Genomic DNA, 25,609 nt, shown 5'->3' on the forward strand with positions numbered 1-25,609 from the left:
ACAAAATATATTTTCAAGTAGCCAAGTCTTTGTTTGTCTTGACTTTGTTGCGTCTTGGTCCATGCTTGTACATTGTGAGATGTTTACATCCCCAGTATGTATTTTTCTAACGCGCAGCATCCATGTGATTCGATGAGAATTGCAAGGCATGGATAGAAAAATGTATGAGCTGTAACCATGTAGATTTTTCTGTCTAACCATGCATTTTGTATAATACAGAGCCAACTTTGTATACTAACTGTCACCTTAATCATGTACTTTTAAAGCATTTTAACACACTTTGAACATGGTTCTGCATTGAGGGCAGTCTCATAAATATGTGAAACCATCTGAGATGCAGGCTGCTCTTGAGGTCAAAGTGGACAAATATCTGCTTTCTGTTGTCTGAGCTTTTTAACCATGGACCTTGTCCCCTTTGTTGTAAAAATCTGTTACTGCCCCTTCCTGGCTCAAGGTAACTTTAGACCAATCAGCATTTGACCAACGGATAGCTTTTTGGATGACTGCTGTCTGTGTGCATTGAAAAAAAAACAACACACAAATGTATTCCCTCTGAGGGGGCTGAGAGAAGCTGACTCATACCTATGTGCTACCATAAACAGTCCTTAAACCTAATCATTTTCTAATCAAAACACAGCGATAAGTGAAGATAGGTAGGTGGGAGGGGAATATGAAAAAAACAGTTGGCAATATTGTACAGGACAGGTCTAAAACCAGCAATCTATTAGATGAAAACTCTGCTTGATTGCAAGGGTTCATGTATGTTCTACCTCTTTATTATCTCATAAGCATTTATATCCAATTAAATTCTAGTAACAAGTGGAACGTGGGTGTCATCACATAGCAACAAATTTGCAGAGGTAGGATATCAATGTGCTGACAAATCAAAAATTTAAGCTGTGTGGGGAACAGCGTAAGGAAAAATTTGTAATTGTACAATTTTTTTATTTATACTGTGAACTGCAACATTTGGCATGATGGACTAATTAAGGTATTTCACAATCTCTCTGTGATTGGGTTGTTTTAATTTATTTTTTGCTGAATTCATTGTAACACTGATGTGCAACAATAATTAAAGGATAAGGCTGGCAGTAAAGGCTCTTTTTTTTATTGTCAATAGATATAATACCAAATACCAAAACCGAAAAATATCAAAACAACAATAAAGTTATTTTGTGGATGCGTCATTCGGCCACGATGCACCGCGAGGACCAGCACTGTATTATGTTACTGTCATAATGGTAAAATAGCAGTGAAGCAAAGATGGCTTTTTTAAAAATTCCCTTGATACATACAAGTTATACAGACAGTTTTGTGAACGTGCTTACAGCAGCGCAGCATGAATGCAGTATGTGGTGGGTGGGGTATCTACATCTGGCAGTACTGCCTTTAAACATGTGATGGCAGCAATGCCGGTTTGGCAATGGTATTATCCGGGACCTATCCCGGCCCAAACCATCGACCTGGGCTGCTTGGCCCATGGGGAAAATAGTTGTAACTAATATTTGTCACTTATCTTATTCTTGCATTAATATCAATTCAACTGTAGTCTGCATAAATTCACCATTGCAGCGCAGCCGCCTGCTGCATCACAGCAGATTAAATAGGTTCTACCATGTAAGGGAATTCTCTCCTCCCAAATGTTTCAGATGGTTTGGCCCATGGCTCGTCTTTTAAATAACAATGGCGCGACACAGAGCGCGTCAGTGATGGAGGGTAGAAAGAGGCCAGGTGGAACAGAGAGGGCTAAGCTCAAAGAAAGACAGGAGGTGGCAGCCAAATGTGCCAAATTGACAGATATCTTCTCAAGACAAGCTGGTAGGTTACTGAGAGATATGGACAATAGGCCTGGTTGTGAATTTGATCAAATAGGCTATATCGTGGCAAACGTTTTTCAATGTCAACTCAACTGTCATCTGACAGCTTTTGTTGTTAAATATGTAAAATCTCACAATTTATATGATTTAGAAGTGTATTCCTATATTCAAAGAAGAACCGAACACTTTCTTTACATTCCAGTTCTGATGAACAATTGCTTAACGCTTTATCACGCTTTCTCTCCTCATCAACTGTAGCCTGCATTCCCACAGGCGCGCACATGTGGTTACTAACGCAATATTAAATAGGGGCGATCACATTTGTTGTTTGATATTTGTTATTAAATGCATCTCAAACATGCAATTAAAATAAATACAATTATTTAAAAGGGCTGTATGCAAATATTGTACATGGTTCGCGTGCGCAGGGACAGGGGCAGTATGGCAGGGCAGGGGCAGCGCGAGCACGTTGGGGTGTTTAGTTGCCTTTTTTAATTACTGCAGAGTCTGCACGCGCGTTCTATCCGCGGGAATCAGCATCATGTTTCATGTTCAAGCCTTCCCCTCCCATTTATTATAATGTGAGCTGAGCCCGCTCACGCCCGTGCAGGGAATAGACTGTTCTATTTTCAAGTTGCAATGAGCACTTATCCGGACACCGCGCGGGCACGACGCTTTGATGTGAAAGGAAGAATCTGTTTTCTTGTTGATTTCTATCCATTTCGGACTGAACACGAATGTTTTTTGTTTGTTTTATCTTTTTTCATGGACTCAAATTCCTCCTCCATATCAGAGTGGCCTGAATTTGAATTAAATTCCCGGACTGAGAAAATGGCCCACCCCGGCCCTGGATGGCAGCCCTGGTTCACAGTGTTGTGAGAAACAATATCCTTTGTATTGACACAGCTCATTTGATAATTCACTATCAGTCATAATTTGCTCTCTTCCTCTGTGGCATGTTGCAGCTGCTACAACTCTGACTTTAAATTCTGGATTATATGAAGAAACTTCACAAAGTGCAACAGGATATGTCACAGTGTGACTGTGAGTGAATTGAAAAAGCTCAAACTTATCAGAGGTGGAGTAGCTGTTGAGATATTTTTGGTAACATTTGCTGTTCATGTGTGATTCCATGTGTTCTATTTTGTGAGATTGTTTCCATGACAGGCGACTCTTGGGCCTTGAGCTGACAGCTAAGCCTGTCAGCCACTGACTGATACATCCCATGTGGCAGACAGGACGAAAACCATCCAGATTAGTAAGCACCACAAGCCCTCAGTGGGATGGGGATCTGGGGCTTGTCAGTGTCTGAACTGACTGTCATTTAGGCTACACTGTGTTCTGCCTCTCTTCCTGACGTCAGCTACTGTCATGTTTGGATTACCTGCAGTTGCCACAGCAGCAGAAATCTTTCCAGCATGCAAGATCTAAAGCCACAAAAATACTAATACCAATGAAAAGATATTTTCATTTTCTAAGATATAATGAAAGGTAATACTGTATTAACTGTAGGTAGTTTTTCTTCACTGTAAATATTACAAATAATCAGTGCATCAACTTGGTGCTCAAAAAGCTGGAGTCGTTGTCCTAATGGGAACCTTTTTTTTTTTTTACTCATTCTCTAAATGGATACATTGCTGATTTTTGTCAACAAAAACAGCAGGCTCAAATGAGCGTTCTTTTTTGTAACATCTAATGTAACATGTTAGCTTTGCAATTAAAAAATAATGAGTTACTAGCTGCTTTATCAAATAAGCATTTAGTTAATGTTGACATATTTCTATATTTGCATGTGTGTTTTCTTGCCACAGAGAGAGGAAGGAAGGAAGAAAGACAAACTTCAGTTAAATCCTGTGCCTCTTTTGCTCCTTAGCAGGAAGCCAGTCCTGCACACATCACTGCATATGTGTAGACAACAGTTTATGTTGGGGGAAATTCTTGCATTATTGGAACAACATCACTGTGAAATGTATATTGTGCCTGGGTGATAAAAAATGTCTGTAAGCAGTTCACAACTGGACTTCAAATTTGTAGAATTCCCCCCAAAACTGAGCATAGCTTCACAACAAAAGTAATGTTGCCAGTCCTGTAATCCAGAAACAACAATACTTAGCCTTAATTGAAGCTAAAGCAAAACTAATGAACATGTTGCTGGTCAGAACAATGATGAGATCCGACTAATATCAACTTAATATCATAAGTGTCGTCATCTTTGCATTAGTTCATTCAACTTGTTTGACTTGTTCAGCTTCACAGGCTTTATTTGATGATCATTTGTCAACATGTTCATTAATGAAGCAAGCCAAAGTGGAAGTTGTGTTTGTCATTACATTATAGATGAACCCACTATGGAATGAAGTACTTCATTCAAAATAGTCCAAAGTATTCATACTCAAAAGTAGAGCTTACAAGGAGTTGTAAATTTATACTGAGTGAAACAGAAGTCCTCTAAACGCTTCTGTTTTTTAGATTAAGCAACTTAATAAAATAACAGGTTACTTTTAAGGCAGTAATCCTGCAGTCTTGATACCTTTAGAAGTCATGTTACTCAACATGGTGCAGAAATACCCTGTTTCACAATGTTTACGTGACCAGTTGTCAACTGACACTAAAGGCTAAATGACTGGCTTTAGTACTGAATTATGACAAGGGTTGGTCCTGACAAAAGTAATAGAGTTTTACCCTGATACAGAAATCTCTACTGGAACTGACAATGTACACATTAAACTTTCCATCTATAGTTCTGCTTGAATTCTGACAACTTTGACAGAGGGATTTCTCCATATATCATTCATAATCTGATCAATTAAACATTTTTCTTAAAACCATGGCAAGCATGGATATATTATAAATTGCCTATTGACAGTTTTCTCTGATATAGTGAGAGATAAAAAGAGACATTTATGTCTCTTTTATGTAAATTAGTTTTTATCATCTTTTTCAAATGTACCATATGGATAAACTCACCTTACAAAAACATGGTAATATCTAGTAAATTATAAGGAGCTGTTTCTATTGAGATATCTAAAAGTTTTTTTTTCCCTTAATTACCTTAATTACATGTAATGATGCAGCCACAGACAGAAAGCATTCACCTGAAGGGGGTCAATGTAACATCTTTTGCATCCCTGTGGCTAATCAAAACGATTTTTGTAAGGCTTTAAGTGGAAATGTAGAAAACTGGTTGCGACAGAGGGATTTTAAGACTAAATCAGGTCTGAATCACGTGCAACACGAATCTGTGTCACAGCAGTCATTTTACATCTGCTCCCAATGTCTGATTAAATATGATGCTGAGAAATCCATGAAGACATTTCTTGTGGAACGATGTCTGAATTCTCCATTTGGAGTTCTTTTGCAGTGAAAGATGAGCGGCTCACCGTCGTTAGCATCATACTCCATGCCAGTCCATTCCTTCCCAGGCAAACGCCATTCCACTCTGTACTTGATAATGGGCACTCCCCCCATGGAGTCAGGCTCCTCAAACTCTACCACTGCTGTGCTGGAGAAAGGTTCCACTTGTTGGATTTCTGGTGCTGAAGGGACCTCTGTAACAGCAGGCAGAGAAGAAAAAAATTATTTTCTACAGACAAAAGCTCATTTTCAAAGCAAATAAGCTTTGAAAATGAGATACATAAGACAGAGCCAGCACATACTTACAAAATCTATCTTGTTGAATAAACATGATTGAAAAAAAAAGAAAAAAATATGGAACAAATGCAATTACAATTACAATTACATGGTTTTTGTTTCAGTATTAGGTAAATCTGTGTCCATTTAACACATATCTTCATTAAACAGAATCTTCATCGAAACAAAACTGAAACTTGCAACTTATTGCATGAGCAAGTTACTTAAGTCAGTTTCACTGAATGACTAAAAACAGATCTAACCGAAACAACAACACTAATGTTAGTAAACCCCATAAAATATACCTTTGTTCATTCAACAATTAGTGAAAAATCTGTTCTAACCAATAAATTCAATTGAGATTCACCCTGAGTAAATTCATTTTTTCTGGAGACAATAATGCAAAGAAGGATTTTGCATAAAATCAAGAGAATTATGGACAACCCTGAACATCCTCTCCATGAGACTGTTATCAGAAAACAGAGTCTCTTCAGTCAAAGGCTTCTTCAGTTTGGATGCAAAACGGACCGCTACAGGAAATCATTCCTGCCCACAGCCATCAGCATCTATAATAACTCCTTGATTTAATTGAGCTACATCAACATTTAATTTCCCTCTGGGATAAATAAAGTATATTTGAATTTGAATTGAATTGAATTGAATTTTTCAACCCGAACAGATTATGTTGATCCAGACCAATTCATTTGATGCAGCTTAAAGCTGCCGTCGGCAGGTTTTCAAAATTCCGAGTCTGAAGTCGGAAAATTCGAACTGATACAACTTTCAGGTCCCTCCCCCAACCTCTACCAAGCTCCAAACCGCCCCCCAAACCTCTCCCCCTCTGTGGACGAGGTTGTGCACGTGAGTTCACACCAGTGTGCGCGCACACAAGCTGGGGCAGACTCACGCTCAGCAGCGTGTGCACAAGCTGTGATTGACAGGTAGGATTCCTCCACCCTAACTTGATTGGTTAAAAACAGCCGGGAGCGCTCGGTTTTTGCAGGCACGATTACAGGCTTCAGAGGGAGCTACAGAATTCAGGATTTTTCCTAAACAGCCTATTTAATATTCTACTTCCAGAATCCCATGACAGTTCAAGCTAATATGACTAAAAAAAAGTTGCCGACGGCGGCTTTAATGCTGAAAGAAAACCACATAACTGTTAATATTGTAAGCGCTTGATTAGCCCACAACCAACAATTATGAATCACATAACAATCATAAACTTTTTTTTTGCAAGCAAATTTCTATTCAGTCAGTAAAACATGCCTTTGTTGATTTGGTTTTTGGAGTGCAGTATCTACTTTTAACTGTTTTCTACACTTTTATTGTCACGCCATGGGACTATGTTTTTAGTTTTAGGTTTTAGGTTGCGTTTTGATTTTCAGTTCATGTCTTGGTTTCGAGTTTTAGTCTTGCCATTGGTTTTCCCCTCACTTCCCATGCTTGTTAATTAGTTCATTCCCATCACCTGTCCAGTTTCACCAGCTGCACCTTGTCACCAATCACTCACTCCCTATTTAGTTTCCAGTCTCCCCTCTCAGTGTGTTGGATCTTTGCCTTTGTTTCACACCTTACTTCATTATTTGCCATGATACCTGTGCTGTCCATGATATTCGTTGTTACCCAAGCTAAGTATTTATTAATTTATTCCCATGCCATGCCAAGTCCTTTTGTTTGTTTTGTACAGTTAGTCTTTTGAATCCGGCTCAGCTGCGCTTTTTGTTTGTACTTTGTTTTTTGTGAATTAAACCAAGTTTTCTTTTTAAGTCTGCATCCGTGTCCTACCTTTCACCTACACCATCCTCAACCCCAAAACGTGACAGTTAACGTGTATTAAGGAAACCGCTTAGTCTCCTAACCCTCTTTGTCTTAACGTAAAACCATGTGAACTGGATTTTTTTACGTGTTTACAGATTGCTGGTTTACTTGAGGCTTTTTTTCTTTTTTGTAAAACTCTTTGCAGTTAATAGCATGAACATGTTCTCTATTTAGATAGCTGTCATTCTGCTTCCAAACCATACAATGGCATTCATCACAGTAGCATTGAACACGGCTCTCTTTTGCATTGGGAAATACGTGGCAAAGGTCTTCACTGATGTCAACAATGGAGGAAGCCAGTTTATTTATTCGGCTTTATCATTAAAGCAGCAGAATGCTTGATATCCTAAGTGTGAGGTTGAAAAGTATCACAAAAGATCAGAGCTGTACTGAATTTCAACCAAATAAAATATTTTTCTGGCTATTGCACAAAGCCCTCTTGCCTTAAAACATGACAACCAAAAGTTCACTGTGCCCTCAGTCTAAGGCTGCAGGACAGCAAGTGTGTGTCTTGAACTTTCCATGTGCTTTTAGCAGGGAAAGGCTTGACTTTATAGCCACTAAATGACTGAGGATCTGTTAGACATGACTGAACGAGTTTCCAGTGACAGTTTTAGCTCACTGTGATGCACTTTGATTCATGATTAACGGATGGAGTGACAGAAATAGAGCACCCCATAGAGTTTAACTATTTTCTGAGGGCGAGCTGCAATGCTGCTTTCAATCATTCAAGGGGAGGGCCTTCTAATTGTTATCAGTATGTTAGGTGGCTGTTATTGTCCATCAAATAAGGTTGGGTCTAACCTTTTTATCACCTCACAAAAATGAGATACCTCATGATTCTACCAACCACGGTTTCTTTTGAGTTGAAAAACCTTTTAATTTCTTATCTCATGTGTCCAAGTTCTAATTACCACTTATCAGATCACTAATAATACTCATGTTCAACAAAAGATAAGCTATTTTAATTCAATTACTGTCATGTTGTTTGGTGTGAAAAATACTGCAATCTCTAGAGGTCACGAGAGAGGCTTTGGAGTTTCTGCATTGTCCGAATATAGATACTGCATTATTTGCTGGTAATTAACCAGCAAAAAGACAAAGGATGAAGTTAATTATCAGTCAATTTAGACATACAAGCAAAGCTACATTAGCTGCTCAATAATACCATGGGTACAAAAAAACACTAATACTGTCACTGGAGTTTTCTCATAAGTCTACTTTTTTATGAAAAAAATGTGAAAAATGACAACTGCTCTGTTTAGTCAAGCTGTTGTCCTCAGACTGCATGTTACATTTTCTTACTAAAATATCACAGAAAGTAAGGTGTGAAGATATGTTTCCTGGTTTGCTGGGTTCTTTTTGGGCAAACTGTTTGGATTATTATTAGCCTTTATTTATGAGTTACTCTACGCATACTGATGCAATACAGCAAAGAAAAAACCTTAGACCCTAGAGGATATCACATAATGGCAGCACAGAGTCTCACTGCAATTAATTTGGCCGTATAGCATTATGAAGTTCTAATTGACCTATATCTTGCAATGGGTCCAAAGCAATTTGCATGTTAAATGAAGTCAACAACAACCAAATGCAAAGAAAAAAAAAAGAAAAGAAATTCAAGAGCAGGTCTAACGTGATTCTGCTACAGCCCTGTTAATCATCTAATCGTAATTGAAATCTTCCTAATTCCACATGAAATAAATCAAATTAAATTAAATTGGTAAAATATCCAATTAATTCTGAAGGGCAATTGTAACGTTGCTGTACTGGTGCAGTATGGTGCACAGATCATTCCTGCCAACAGTCTGTACAATTTGTTGTTGCAAGGGAGCTGAAGAGGCCTCTGAATGAACACACTGTTCTTTCATCACTGCGTTGTGTAGAGGGTGTGCAGTATGGTCCATTATGTCGTTTTTTTTATGATATTTAAAAAAAAAAAAAAAAAAAAAAAAAAAAAAATCTTTATACATGAAGTTCATATTCAAAAAGCAGTGGAGAACTGTGAATTAAACTGTCATTCATACTGTACTTTCATAGCCTGATATTTGACAGTAGTACACTCTACTGCACTTCGTTCCAAATGCCATTTGTAGAAATTTAAATGCATATTTCATACATCCTTTGCACTCAGATTTGACCTTAAAGTTCTATTGATCATTTGATGGACCATACTTAGTTTTAGTGCTGAGCCGTTAAACCATTTGAGGTTGGCTGGATTCCTTTTGGGTAGTGTGACAGCCCAATGCAGTCTTGGGTAAAGAATGAAATGAGGAAGTAGACATTCAGGAGATTCCTTTTCTGGTTTTTAGGTACAAAGCATTGCATGTAGCTAAACTAAAGCTCTGCCACATCATTTAATCAGTTACAGTGTGTCTGTAGTCTAGAAGGCGACACTAGGACTGCTATCCCATGGGTCCTGTAGGAGCAGATGGTTTTATTGTTGCCACAGGCAGGAGAGGGCAGTCAGTTTATAAATTGCAAACTGCAGTGACAATGAGATACCTAAGATACCTTGAACCACAATGTTAGAATTAACAAATTAAGTTCAGAGGAAGATTAATCTGCAATCTGCCATAAAGACAATAGGTAGAACGAAGGTTAGGGGATTGTTTCCCCATTCATGTGTGTGTTACACATGAGAGAATTGTGTTGAGATTGGGATCCTGGTTACATGGGACCAGCAAAATCTTGTGGGAGGGGACGGCAATGGTCAGAAATCCAGCTAGAGAGGGAAAACAGCCATATGCAGGGCTTCTACTTTGGTCTTCCCATGCACCTCATTGCATGCATTTGAGATATTACATTGGTGGCTTTTTAAAAGTTTTGTCAGTTAAAAACCACACACAATCATATTTGCACAATGGGATCTTTTCATTTTCAATAAACAAACCTGCTTGGATGAGAAGGAACTCCTTGGATTCAGTGCCCATCTCATTGTTTGCTGTACAGTTGTAGCTCCCAAAGTCATTTTGAGAAACAGGTGTAATCTAGGGACAGAAAATGGAAAAAACAAAACAACAAAAACACAGAGAAAGATGGTTCATGTGGTTAGTCAGTCCACACGAGACCCTTTAGGTTTAAGGATTCTTATCATTTGAATCATGGTTTAGCAGAAGTGATTCATTTGGAGCTTGGCTCATATGCAGATATACGGATCTCTGGAAGTCAATCATGACATATTGGCGTATTGGTTCATTATGACATTTTCTATCAGTCTGTAGTAATAGCCTGCCTAATATTGAAAAAATATGAAAAGTTGGCCCGGAATTATTTATTAGCATTTCATGTCACCACTCAGAGAATTTTTTATTTGCTCTGGCGTCTGGGTTGTTTTTGGTCTGTGTCCTTTTTGCTCCCTTTATGAATAACCACCAAATGTTTTGTTTTTTTCAACATTTGTTGCCCCAACAAAAGAATCTGCTCTTCAATGCCTTCAATGAAAGATGAAAGAAATTCACATTTAGTACTGCTTCTAAGAGCTTGATCTTTGCTTGCTGACTGCAGACACAGAATTTGAAAATATCTTGGAGAAAACAATTCAAAGACACATTCTCTTTGTGCCTTCTTTTTGCCTTTTCATGTCAGAATAAATCAGCACAAAGGTGGCTGCTGCATCACCTCCAGGTAGCTGATGGTTGGTGTGCTGTAGATCTTCATGTTGGTCGCGTTGGGACTTGGCAGCTGGAAGCCATCTCTGAACCAAACCACCGAGGCCCTGGGGTGAGCCTCCAACTCACAGCTAATGTTGGCTGGGTTTCCCTCCCATGTGTATGTTGTCACTCTACCCAGAAGCTTTGGAGCATCTGAAGGAACCAACAGAGATAATGGCATACATGTTACCAGGTATGTGTGGAACAAATAATCAATCTAATCTAATCAGCTAAGCATAAGACAAATATAAAACACAATAGGCTAATTCTTACCTAAAAGGGCTATTCTGATTTTATAATCCAACATCAATTCACAAGTGTTACTATAATCATGAAGCCTGTTAAATTTATGGAGGAAAATTTACAGAACTAATTTTAATCATTTTCATATTAAGTTCTCTATTGATGTAAGGATGGTATTGAGGAATAGCAAGTTTTTTCTCCCTCCCTGAAGCTTTTTTTCTGCTTTCCCTGCAGCACTTATAATGACTTCAATGCTACATTTGAAGGAACTGGAGCACTCGTGACAATGATGACAAAAGCTTTGCATTCAACTGAATGCATAAGACGCAATCTGTCAGGGATGAAACACTGAGACGGGTTGGGAGAATTTTTCAGCCAAACGTTGGTTTTCTGCAGGCTCAGTCTTAAGGCGGTAGCATGGTTGCCGCGTCTGTCACGGCGGTGTCGCACCGTGACGTCAAAATGACGTTTCAGGCCTGGCGCTTCCCTTGAAAAGACGGCGCAGCGCGTTGTCGTGCACCAGTCGATTTTTGTAACTTGGCGGCGCCGAGCACAACGAACCGGATGGACCGATGTGAGACCAGGCTCAGTGAGGAGGTGCGTTTGTACAGACAGCTGTACGAAACTGCACAGGGAGCACGTAAACTCCCAAAACTGGTGCACATAGATGGGCAGAACTTTGGGGAAAGAGGGAGAGTTCTGTAAGAATGTGTGGAAGAAGCTACGGGACAGATACGTGAAGGCAAAGAAGAGGGCAGAGACTCTGTTGATGCCGGGGGCTTCAGACCTTTACCTCTATTGACTGAATTAAAAAATTAAAATGATCTGAAAACTGCAGCAGTATCATTAATTACAGTGTTCCTGCTCTTGACAGCGGCATTGTTTTCTTCTCCACTTTCGTGGTTGTAGAGTAGCGGTAACCTTAACGTAGCAGCGCCACCTCTGTGACGGAGAAAATTGCAACTACTCGCGCAACGACTTGCGCCACTATATAGGGTCCTATGGCGGGCACGAACTCGTGACGTCATCAACACCGCTCGCGCGAGCAGATGCGGCAACCATGCTAGAGCCTTTAGGCCCAATCCAAATTCCTCCTCTTGGCCTAACCAATTAGCCTTACCCATTGCATTTTGCAGTAACAGTGCCCAGTTTTTGTTAGGTATCAACAAATAGTGGTGACGAAGTTCTTCAACTGGGATTTATTGAGAGCAGATCACAACTTCTTTGAACCCAAAAAGAAAAGGACCACCACAAGCCTACGGAATAGAAAAGTAGGGCCAAGTCAAAGAGCCAAGAAGTGGAATTGGATCATTTAGTCCCCATCCGTACTGCAGGTAGACAAGAAAAAGCCCATTCCTTTTTGATTGGTCAACTTTAAAAGCCTGAGCAGGCACCGTCTGCCATTCCATATTTTCACTACTTGTGTTCTTGTTTGAATTTATAGTCATAGGTAAGGGACATTTTAATGCAAACTAAGTTTGCTTTTTTTTGGCCAGATACAGATGATGTTGAAGACAAGTCTTCAGTGAAGACATATCACTGAATCAATTCGAGATCATCTAAACTGAACTATCCTGACATGTACTCTGTTGCTGTAACTTGCAAAAAACTAATGCAAAAGATGGCATCTATAAGTATAATTGAAGTTGGAGTTTGGAATTCCTCAACACCTAGAAGGTCTGAGATAAATTCATAAGAAGTGACATGCTAGTAGCTACAAAATAGTGCTTTCTAAAGACGTTAATGCTAAATATACTTCCACAACTAACAAAATAAATCTCAAACAAGGACTCTTTTGACAAGTTAATATCAATCCCTTAGCAGCAAACCTAGATACACCCAGTTCAGCTAATGGGATCATGCTGTGCCACAGATAGGCAGTTCCATATTTAGATAACGTCTTTATTGTGTGAGTGGGTGAGTTGCGATAGAAAGGACAGGGAGGGAGAGCTGTGCTCAAGACAAAGCACCTTTTCTTATCGATAATCGCTTGGCAACAGTGAATCAGCCACCTGATTATTTGCTGATTACTCTGGCTAACTGGAAACCCCTCAAACAACTCCATCAATGCTGCACTGTGATAATATCTCTGAGCAACTTTCAAGCACATTGAGAGCAGGGCTTATTTATCAGATTAAGCAGTCATTGGCTTTATTTATTTATCTTTTTGATAGATTGATGGACTTCAAAATTAGATTTAGTGACTCTACCAATTTCACTAACTGTCATGGCCAAGCAAATGCAGGCAGAAGCATTTCTTGTAACCAAAAGTACATAACACATTTAGACAATTCTTTAGTAATAAACAAATGCATTACAAAAATGCCCACTGTTCTAAATCCAGCAATGGGTTGAATGGATGATATCTACATGTCTCACTGAAGCTTGTTAACCTTGTCTAAAGAAGTAGAACTTGTGCTGGAAAACAGTTGCTCAAAAGCTAAAAAAAAAAGCCACTGCATCCCTAAAGGTATGTCAGAACTCAGACCTTAGTTTCCATGGAAACAAATCACAGTGGTACCACTGACCCAGCAAGGTCTGCTCTCACAACTGCTGTACCATTTATCCACAGAAACACAAGTGACTGCCGAGACACTGTGATGTTCTCATTACAATTCTATGGCCTTCCAAAGCGTTTGCTTTTTGTTAGAATATTTTCAGAATATGTCAGAATTCTTTGCATTCATTGTCAGGATTTTAAATACGGACCATGGGAGTAATTAAAGTTATAAAAGCCACATTGGTGTAAAGTAATAGATGATTTATCACTTAAAAATGTTGGCATTTCATCAGAAATGACATATTGCAGCAATTACATGTAAGTTTAATTATACAGTAGCTTTATGTCAGTAAATAGTGGTGATATGTCCTGTAACAAGAGAGTATGCAAGTAGTAGACACATCTGCTCATTCATGGAATCTTAATGTAGTCTTACACTAAATGTCTTGACTTTTTTTTCTTGAAAACAACACTTTAAGGTCATGGGGAAAAAACATGCAGGTTCTTTATTTTTTCATACTGAGATTAAATGTAAAAATGTTGAAAGGATTTTGACAGTTACAACAGTTCTATGAAAAATGGGTAAACCATAAGAGAAAGTATGAAACAAGAGGAGTGACTTACAGCGGACTTCCAAGTAAATGTTCTGGTTGTCCTGACCGATGGAGTTGCTGGCAATGCAGAGATACTCGCCGGCATATATGTACTGGACATTTTTCAAGATGAGGGAGGACACCCGTGCATGGCTGCGTACCACAACATTCCTATCAAGGCTCTACAAAGAAGAAGAGAAAGTAATTATCATCCATCACTGACACAACCTGGAATCAGCGTGTATAAAAAAAAAAAAAAAAAAATACAGTCCTGTACACTGAACTGTAAAACTCTACTGTGTGCTGATTAGTGTCCATACCATTTAGCACTTTGGTTGCAAGTTTACAGGCAGTCTAATGGCAGCAAAGACAGTATACCAGTAATTGCAATTGGGACAAATAGCTTGCTCAATCTTGCCTTTATTTTCATGAGCAAGTCCCGTTTATTACACTGCCTACTTTGCTGAAACTACTGTGTAGTGAATCTGAAGGATCACTAAGAACATGTTAGTCCCTTCCCAGAGTGAGCTCTCTGCACAGGTCTGAAACTGACATATGAGTGCAACCAATGCAACCTAGCGTGACCTTTGGCTTACAACCCCAGTTCAATAAATGTTGGGATTCTGTATAAACTGTAAAAAAAAAATGAAACGCATTGATTTGCTATCCTCATAAATCAACATTTTATGCATAATAGAACATAGAACAAATCAAATGTTGAAAGTGCAATATTTTACTATTTCATGGAAAGTATTAGCTTATTTCTTATTCGATGTCAGCAACATGTCTCAAAAAAGTTGTTCACATATTACAGCGTGCCAACTTTTTTGGGAATTGGAGCTGTACATCTTGATGTACATTAGAATGGTCTGTGACCAAATCTTTCTGTCTGTTGTCATTTTTGTAGCAACTATAGTCAATTTAACCATTTTCACATAATATGAATAAATTGTGAAGCCGAAACCAAACATATATAGTCTTACACTCTCAGCAGACTTTGGGATTTTGAAAGTAGAAAAGTTACTTGTAATTAGTGATCAGTAATAAAGTAGAGCCCTATTAAAATAAATAATCAAGTAGAAGACCCTACAACAACTCTGGCTGTTATAAATACAGTAACAGCTTTTCTTCCTCAGGAACACAGAGTTTAACTTAACAGGGGATGTACATCGTCCCACTGGCTGCCATGATCTTTTATCAATAATTCAGGCATTCTCGTGCTTCACTGTTTTTGTTTTTTTTATAAATAATAAAATCCTATTTGTTGTATTAGCACTATGGTGTAATTTTTTTTTTGCAGAGCAGGTTTATGCTTACCTGACTCCCGCCCTCTGGTATTCGCATACCATCTGGGACGAGCCCACAACCGACATGATTTCAAATGGGGCTATTTTTTCTAAAACTCGTGCATGTGATTGGATGAAGAATCCGTCCGTCATCTTGACTGACACGCCACTTCAGCCACTCCCAATGACTCAACCCATGACGTAGCTCAGAGCTTACCTGACTCCTGCCCTCTGGAGCATGAATGGGCGGCCATAACGCGGCCATAACGCCGCCCATTCATCCAAAGTCCCACCCAGCGATTAATGATTGGCTCTGATTATTTTCTAATCGGACGAAACACATATGACTCCCAGGCTCCTCAGATGGTTGTGTGAGGAAAGGGAACGCCCCCGCGTGTAGTTGGTGAACGCAGCCAGATGACGTGAGTCAGGTTAGGTTTATGCAGGTGTGGTAAAAAAAAAATTTGCTGTTTACTGAAGATCTCAGGGAGTGTCCTGGAACATTTTGAAAGGGCAGCATTAATCTTGTCCTACTGCAGTAACACAGCAAAGTGCTGGAGTGGGCAAACTCTTAGGATGTAAACAGGGAAAGGTTAATGGAGAATAATCCTTTAATGATACAACAGAAACAGAACTGAAAAGGCAGACCTTTAAAAAAGATTTATTCATTAACTCCAATGAATGATGCTAATTATACAGCTGTGTCTTGTCATCAAATTTATTGTAAGAGTGGACTTGTAACAGTAGGCGAGGAAATGCTTTTTCACTTTCCTCTGTTGGTGCGGTCATCGCTGCTTTGATCTGTTGAGTACACTGTTTCATTATCTGTCTATACACATGTTGTGCTTCTAAAACAGCTGTATAAGCTTGGTCAAGATTGACAAAACCGTAAATACTTAAGGACATGAAGTTAAAGATCAAATTTTCTTTAACCTTTTGTAGTTTCAAAAGATCTTTTGTACTGCTAATTTAATAAGAAAAACATTAATGCTGTATTAATGCCACACTGGTTTGTTAAACACATGAATCCTGAATAAACTCTCAAATTGAAATTTCAAGGATGAAACTATTAGGTTTGCGAGATAATTCATTAGAGACCAATATTGAAAACTGAGAGTATTTCATCAATTAAAACCCACTGAAGGACCTATTTCCATGTACAGTGGGTGCCTTAGGTCTTCGTGTGCTAAGGAAATATAATTCAGGAAATACTGAATTAAAACATATTTGCTTGATCAAAGTGAGATCACAACACTGCCACCATTTTTGGTTTTTATTTGTTTAACCTGTTGTTTCCACAGTGAAGAAGGAAGTTAAGACTGATTAAAATAAGGCTTATTTTAAGCACAGCTAAGGTTGGTGAGCTGAACCAACAAACTTCTTGATTAACTGAGAGGCGATTTAGTAACATTCTATGGTGCATGAAAATATATTTTTCAGAAAGGACCCGAGGGGCTCTTTGACAGTAAACCGTTAACACCAGCGAGTTTCGGAACACCTATGATCCAGGAGTTTATGACAGAGCAGGGATATTCAAAGCAATGTCCTTAATTTGACTCCTAACAGGGAAGTATGTAGCTTGGCATTCCTAGTCTCTCGCTCACTCCCCTCCTAACTGTTGGCTCACAGCTAAATGAATAATATGCCAAAGAAACAGACAAACACTTTAAAGGTTACACTTACCATTGGACAGTATTTCTCAAACCCTTCAAAAGTATAAGAGCAAGAAAAGTTAACCACCCAGTGTTGGGTAAATAACATTTCGAGACCACAGTCCCTCCGCTGCTGAAATGGATAAATTGGGGGCCGTTTAGCAATTCCATCTAACTGTAATTATCTTTACTTTGATATATGGGTAACTCAAAGAGAAAAAAAGGGGAATTGCATGTTCAGTGCTTCTGTTACTTACATCTTGCAGTAGCATTTAGTCAAATAACCAGTACATAAAAACAAATGCTAAATGCAGCAAGGTCGAATGATCTTTGTGATAAGGGTTGCCAGTATGTTCTACTCAGAAAAGCTGGCACAGTGTTCTTCAGCAGGCAGGTTATCATGATCCAACAATGCTACTGTTCCATTGTCACACTTTGCTTTCTAAAGTGCACAGCTCTACTGTCATTGATCATACAGTATCATGTGTGCTTGTTATACCTGTCACAGACTACTACACATATCCCTCAACAGGTTATCTACAGACACGCAATAAAAAACAGTCCTTTCACCAGATCCTAAATCTAATTGAATGACATTTCTTCTTTAAATATACACTGCCAACAGAGTTACTTGGAAAGAATTAACCCATAATTTTTCTCAGCAGTACTTCTCACATTCTGCAGAGAAAAGCTTTTCATTTTTTTTTTTTTTTTTTTACAAATATCAGAATAACAAACATTTCTTGGGGAAAAAATGGAAATAATAAGACATTCACTACAAACACCCTTCTCACTGGGAAACATTAAGAACATTAAGTTATCGGGCAAAGTAACAATAGCAGTCAGCTTTCTACAAAAGCAGGAAATCTGGAGGGAAAACATCATTATGAAATATTGAAATCACCAACAGGTGAGATATTTCAAAATTTCATAGTCAGTGTTATCTTTTCTTTTGCGACTATGAGATTATCCTCATAGAAATAAAAAATGTGACAAAGTTTTAGCCTGAAAATCCAACCATCACATTATGATGCATGAGCTGCGGCTGTGACCTGCAGATCCAGAAACCTGCAAATTCAGTCAACTGTTCAACAAGGTGACACGATAATGTTCACATACTGGGATAATACTGTGGTAAAAATCACTTGAGTGATGGGATAATTGAAATAACCTTCACAAAATGATGCAAGCAGTAATTCAAAGCCCTGAGGGCTCGGGAAATAATTAAAACCAGACAGAAGGAAAATGTATGTTTATAAAAGAGCAAACTTGTCACCAAACCGGATCTGTGTGTTTTCACAGTGATGCTTAGTAAAGAAAGTTAATTCTTAGTTCCATTATTTGTCATTTATGTGTGTGACAGTGCATGAAGGAAGTTAGCTTGTTAGAGTGTGTCAGTTCTATTCAAAGGTAGCTGTTTAATGAAGGGCCAAGAGAATGCATGTCTCTTTTCCAACTAAACCTCAGGTGTTCTGGATTTCTAATTAGATTCACTTGTTATTCTTCCCCACTATATACTTTGTTCCTAAAAAATGTTTGTCACTAATAATCTAGGAGATGTTACTAAATCACAAGCCCATGACAGAATTTGTTCAACCTCCAACGTGTTAGGGATTGAATGGACACATTTCAGAGAAATGGCTCAAAATCTGGACAATCAAAACCAAAACTATCCAAGAACCACTGGGGACAAGTGAGAAAACATTTTTGCCATCTGGGTGAACTGACCCAGTAAGACGACAGCACAAATGAGGCCCCAGGTGACTGAATAAATCCGCTCCTGTAGTGTAGTCGAAGCAAAATCATGCAGCCCCTGGCCCACGACAGCAGAATAGACCATTTAAAACCACTGCGTTAAGATGTATGTGAGTTGGAAACATGGCTTGCTCACAGCAGAGCAGACAGTGTTTCTGTGTGACCTTGCAAAGTTGCTGATCTTTAAAAAACACAGTGCAGGAGTTTTTTTTTTCCGCCGCATCATTTCAAGTGTGAGAACTAACCAGACCATGCAGCAGGAAATAACAGCATGACCAAAAAATGGAACTGGAACTACTTTGAGATACTGTGACTATCTCCGTCTCTCAAGATGAAATTTGTCGACAAGAATAAACAGGGACAAGTAAATAGGGCAAGTCTAAATGTGTACTGGAACTAAGTGGATTAAATGAACTGTACTATGTGTCTAATGGCCTACACATTCAGGGCACAACTAAAAAGTACAGTGTGTTAAATGTTGGCAACACCACAACACTTCTGCTCTGCGAAAAAAACAGATGTAAGGGAAAGTCTACAGAGTAAGTTTGGGCTATTAAAACTAGAGTCAGGCTACGATATTTAGTAGCCATACCTCATATTTGTCTGGTCGGGTCCAAGAAGCCTAGAGGGGACAAACACAAAGGAAGCAAAGACAAACATCGATACAATGGAGCAAATTAAGCTTATAGAAAGCATCCAGAGAATGACTGTATACAAAGTTCACCTGCAGTTGTGCAATGATGTAATGACTGAAAGACCACACCAGCAATTTTGAGCGATAAACTCATTACTAGGTTGATAGGTATTATTCAGGATATATTTGAAGTGCATTTTCCGCTTTGCTGATAATTTTCATGTCTTATGTCATTCATCATGGTGAATACTGTTTCTGCTTTGGTGTTGTATTTGGTGTTGTTTGCACTACCCATAGACTGTTTAGAAAAGATAGTTGTAGTCACATGCTGTCAAAAGTGAAGCTTTGTAGTGTCAGTTCCTGAAAATGCAAAGCAAATTAAATCTCAGCCTCCAATAGACTCTTCAATTATCACATGAACAACAGTTTATAAACATTAAAAACAAGTCATTCTGGTGTCATTATCGGGATTTCTGATCAATAAATGTTGGTGGTCCTTTTGAAAGTAATTCTATAATTAGATAAATACTAGGCCTTAAAGATACAAATTTTGTGTCAATCATGTTTCACACAACACCTTCCAGCTCAACCCTCTCAATTCCAATTTTGGTGTCCTCTGGCTGCTAAAAGACCAATATGGAGACATTTAAATGCCAACCTGACAAAACAGTAGTTTTAAAACAGTAGTTCACAAAAACTGTTGTTGTCAGTGGCTCCTTTCTCCTCTCATATGCAGTACAGTCTACCGTGAAACAGTTTTGCAATTTCAGTTTAAGAGCAACATTAATTGAACATGTCTAAAAACTGCCATTTCCCTCAAAAACAACACTGTACGGTATATGTGATTAGAATGAATCCTGATGAAAAATGACAGGAATTCTTTTACTCACACATTAGGTAAGACTGACAGATTTTCCTGCCAAGCTTTATGTATTACAATCATGATTTATTCTGCAATGAATAAATCCCATCACTCTGTAAGAACATTAAAAACAGAGCAGAACCAATGTGAATATGTGGTATCATTAAGTTTTCTCTTTTTTTTATGTTAGAAGGAATGTTGGGACGAGATCAGGATTTCTTTCTTGGCAGTTCAGCTACAATCAGGGAACTAACAGAACTGGTCAAAATGCCAATCTGGAGCATCTTCTCCTAAAGCAGCATGGGGCCTTCTCAGTAGGATATTAATTAATGTACTGTAATAAAAGAGAGTTTGGAGGCACACTAAAGAAAAAAAAGGTACTGAAACTAATTATCGGTGAACTACCAAGGGACTTTGTTTTCCTAATCAGCCCCTTCCTCAATCACAGCGTTCTGTGTTTTGATTCAGTTACTCATTTATGTGCTTCCAATGCTGGCTTCCATCGCATATCCTCCACTAATAACAACTACATACAGAATCAAATTAATTTTGTTAGACTGCACATGGCATGGATGTAAAAAAACAAAACAAAACAAAAAAAAATCCTATCATTATCAGTTAACACTTATCATTAGTAATAACTTTTTCAGTGATATTCAAGAGAGGCAGTTGCAGTCCTGTTAAATTACAGCCCTGTCATTGCACACTCTTATGAATATTTCTGACTTCTATAATGTAGAGCTAGCGCAAGGATGGAGGACAGAATGTGACATATAGAAAACCATTGATGAATTACAATGTAATGAATATTAGGGAGCTATTACCAAATGATCAGCAAGACTTTCTGAGGACAGCAACATATAATCGAAACTGATCTGACAGTGAGAGAGAGAAAATAATGGGGTGGTGACAGGCTGTGAATGGAAGACATTTGTTGACAACTGAATGGCAATGGGAAAGGTAAGCCCTATCATGCAGGTGGAAGATAAGATTCAGAAACTTGCAATGCAGCCATGAATGCTTCCACTCATTGGCAGTGATGAATTGCACAGTTAATGGGACCAAATTGTGAATATTTCAGCCCAGTCAAATGCACTAATTCTCGTTGGGTTATGTTTCGGCACAAACATGGACAGTTGAAAGCTGGTAGTTATATAACAGTTCCCAGAAAAGGATGGATCTACTCTTATTAGTTACTTAAAACCTAAAGCTTAAAACTTAAAACCGACTTGCTGATAATGATCGTGATATAATATCATTACTTTCACAAAGAATTCATGAATAAAATTTCAACAGCAACAATGACACACAGTATTAACAATGGCCAAGAAACATTTGTTAAGTTTTCAGTTATGTATTTGATGTGTACTTCACCACATGGCAGCTTTTACACATAATCCATCGCACTGCACCAGCTGACAAAGCATGTGAGGTAAAGTAGGCCAGTTTGGCCTAAATATCTTGCAACTGAGTCCTTTTATGTCCTTCGGGACATAACAGGGCAGATGCTTTCAGTGCATTTACCATGTGTATCACCAAGAATAGCACACGTATTCTTGCAAGCTTCTGTCATTTCTATTATCAACACAACTGTGTTTAATAAGAACTTTTTTTCTAATATTTCTTTACCATATAATGAACTTTTAAAGAATAAAAAAAGATGTATGTAACTTCTCATCGGACAAGAATTGACCCTACTGGACCTCACATACTGCTGGATGCAAGTGGTGATAAAGGACAGCTTATCTCAGGCTTTTTATAAATCAGCAAATTGTTGTGGGAAAAATTACAGGGAGAAATGAAAACATTGCACCACAGACTGCACCAAGTTAGAGGTTACAGAGTTATTGTTAGACAACACTGTGTTGTTTTCTTACTGCCCTGTAGCAAATGCTCTGAGACCAGCTATCAGTCCTCGACCTAGTCATTCTAAACCCTTGATGTACGTTTATTGCTTGTAGATGTAATAGCAATGTATGTCATTAATTCTGCTGTATATAAGCTGAAGAGCAAACCAATGTTGTTCCCAAATCCACAAACCTGCTTGAGGCAGGAAGGTAATTGTCTAAATAATGTTTACTGCAATCACAGCAGAAAATGACCTCTTGGAAATGACGAATCCATCCACTGCTCACATGATATATATGTTGTCAGAATAGACCATTAAGATGGATTTTTCCAAATAACGCCATTTTAATGAACTGATAAGAGGATTACAACAGACTTGGGATAATATTTTCTTGTCAGACTGGATACTGCAGGAATACTGTGACCAGTATATCAGAGAGACTGCTCAAGAATGGTACCCTTAAAGCCTTTTACTATCTCCAGTGCTAATGGACATGAAGAGAAAAATGAGGGTACACACTAGAAATAAAGTTACATGACCCTGGTTTAGTTTCTTTACTTACATCATACTCATCCTACTACAAAAGTGCCAACTCATTTCTAAAGTGGCTTATTATAGCACTTTAGCACAGTCCTATAAGAGAGCTCAAAACAGTCTGATTCAAAGCAATAATTACGGTAATGTCACTTAAATAATATTCATTATTTCAGCTCATTTGCACTTACTTTTTTTTGTGAATTTCCTATGAGCACTTTTAATAGCAAGTACCCCCTTTAGAACCTAAAATTAATACTGAATAAAATGAGATACATTTCTCACAACACTGGCAAGTATCATACCATGAAGCTGTCCAGAATGTTCAATGAGCAAATTCAGGTGACGAAAAAGGATTTCATAAGACTTTTTGAATGAACATGCCTTGTTTTAATGAAAAAAAAATCATTTAGCAACACTCCATAGGAATAATTGGTTTAAACAGCAAAATTAATGCTGGATAACCGATAAGTACTGATCATTTTGAACAAATGGCACATATCTTAAAGAATGTAAGGGTTTTCTTTTTTTCTTTATGTCTTTGTATGGACTAAATTAATCCAGACATTCAACATGAAGAAGTTTACAAATAAATACTAAATTAAATGCTCTTTTTTATCCCAACATTGTACAGTGATTCACCCTTTCTGTCTACAGTGGAACAATTATAGGTGCTGATCTGTAAGGATCTGAAAGGATTTTTTGTTTCTCAAGAGTGAAATTCAGCAACAGCCTCGTATCAGTAGAGGATCTTTGTTACATAACTGCACAAAACTCAAAGGCAAGTTGTACCTGCTCTCCTTCAGTGAAGACTCTGTTGCCAAAGCTCCAGGATATGGTAGGTGTGGGATCACCCATGGCCTCACAGAGCAGGGTTACTTGCTCATCAAACTCTGATGCAGTCTGGTTGTTAAAGAAGGTAATCTTGGGTTGCACTAGAAAGAGAGCGGAATGCATTATTAAAAACATGTTTACACCACGATTTTTGTTTGTTGCAGCATATTGGTAAGATTAGATAGCAAAGTGATCCCTCGTTGTTGTTTCATTGTTAATGTAAAACTGTATTTATTTATTATTCAGGGCACTGAAAAATATTGAAAGAGATTTTCTTAAAATGTCTTTTTATTCTCATTTTCAGGGCATCAGATACTGCAATTTTGTAAAAGCCCCTGGAATCTCTGCGATATGAACAATCTGTCATCACTTCAACAATTTGGCAGCACATGAAAGGTATTTATGTGGAGTTTATTTTGTTGTTACTGTAAACATGTAAACACATATTTACCCACATCTGTCTCCTGTCAGGGTGAAAGGCCTCTTGAGCCTTTTACCACACAGACCTCACCAGTATCAGATTTAAAAACTGGTTTTAAAGTTTGTAGATGAGAGCTAAAAATCTGCATTGCTAAAATGGAGCTGGATTATTTTTGTTTGCTTTTGGCTTCATAAATGATCATTTTTTGACAAGAGGAACTATTCCTATGTAACACATAGCTAATAGACATGTTTAGCATTTTGGTGTCAAAGTAATCAGAGAGGCTTTATCATAGTTTTGGTTTCATACCCAACTGACCTTTAACAGAGCCACAAGCACAGGATTAAATCATTTCCTCAGAAAGAGAAAGTCCATAGTGATACATCTTTGAATGTCCTAAAGGGTGGTTTAATTACTTTCCAATAAGACAGAGTCTATTCATCACACTGGGTGTGACTTAGCCAATCATTGGAAAGTCCTAAAGAACTATGCAGCAAAACCAGTAAGTGCAACAGGAAAGGCCAGAGAGGGAAAAACTCTTCTTAGAGTAAATATGTACAGTAAGTGAATAAAGATATTCCTTTACCAAACACGTTCAGGCTGACTTCCTCGCTTTTCTGTCCTGCCTTGTTCTTGGCAATGCAATTATAATCCCCTTCATCCACCTTCTTGACATCCTTTATTACCAATTCAGAACCATCCTCGTTCAGGCTGTACTTATCCCCTGTTTCAAGGACGATGCTGTTGCTGTAGCAAGAAAAAAAAAAGAGGAAAAAAGACAATGGTCAATATCACAAACCTTTGCTTATACAACTTAAGCGGCCTACAAAGCAAATACATTCCTTAACCCACTTTTCTTAGTACACAAGATTGGCTGGCAAATACAAAAAAAGACCATGCACCAGCTCAATGATGGTGTTTCTTTACCTTTCATTTCTAAGAGAATACTTTCAAAAGATTATCTGGAGTGGTAGCATTCACAGAGCCAGTGGCGGTCCGACACTGATTTACGCCCTGGGCAAAACCCCCCGCCCTCACCGTCGTTTTTTTTTTTTTTTTTTTTTGTACCCGGGCGCCTGCACCTCTGTGGCCGAAACGTAACCACGAATACCCCCCATCCCACCCTCTTTTTTTTTTTTTTTTTGCCAATTTTTTTTTTGCCAATTTTTTATTTTTTTTTTCACCCTCCCGCGATGCCGCCCCGGGCGCCTGCCTGGTCGGCCCGCCCCTAGAACCGCCCCTGCACAGAGCTGTTACATGAAAATCGGCAGGCTGCACAATTCCAATTTTTGAGCGAGGTAATCAACTTCTTTCACTCAGCTCCTGCCTTCTGCAAACTCATGTTATGTGCAGCATTGCGTCAGACCCCCTCAAAGAATGATGATTAAGGCCAACTATTGCCCGTCTTCATTATTGGTGTGAAAGTGGCTCGCTTTGCTGGCCTCAGAATCTTTTGACCTGTCGTACTGAACCATATTTAGCTTTGGTCATAAGAGGTGTCACCAAATTAACCAACACTGCTACT

At 38.4% G+C, this 25,609-nt stretch overlaps 1 protein-coding gene across 13 annotated transcripts in view; it reads right to left on the minus strand.

Moving 5' to 3' along the window:
* The window catches only part of ncam1a (neural cell adhesion molecule 1a), a 271,998-nt gene that overhangs the window by 46,063 nt on the left and 200,326 nt on the right, over window positions 1-25,609 (minus strand). For 7 of the 13 annotated variants that reach the window (XM_075486879.1, XM_075486878.1, XM_075486881.1 and 4 more), the window contains exons 7-12: window positions 24,671-24,831; window positions 23,622-23,764; window positions 14,289-14,439; window positions 10,890-11,074; window positions 10,162-10,258; window positions 5,198-5,365 (exon numbers count right to left, since the gene is read on the minus strand). In XM_075486879.1, the coding sequence (XP_075342994.1) occupies window positions 5,198-5,365; window positions 10,162-10,258; window positions 10,890-11,074; window positions 14,289-14,439; window positions 23,622-23,764; window positions 24,671-24,831 (905 nt within the window). Of the gene's footprint in view, window positions 1-5,197; window positions 5,366-10,161; window positions 10,259-10,889; window positions 11,075-14,288; window positions 14,440-19,542; window positions 19,573-23,621; window positions 23,765-24,670; window positions 24,832-25,609 lie in introns of all 13 variants that reach the window. The other 6 variants (XM_075486877.1, XM_075486876.1, XM_075486880.1 and 3 more) reach the window with 1 other exon arrangement.

Source organism: Odontesthes bonariensis, chromosome 16, assembly GCF_027942865.1.
Source record: "Odontesthes bonariensis isolate fOdoBon6 chromosome 16, fOdoBon6.hap1, whole genome shotgun sequence".
Classification (NCBI taxonomy): domain Eukaryota; kingdom Metazoa; phylum Chordata; class Actinopteri; order Atheriniformes; family Atherinopsidae; genus Odontesthes; species Odontesthes bonariensis.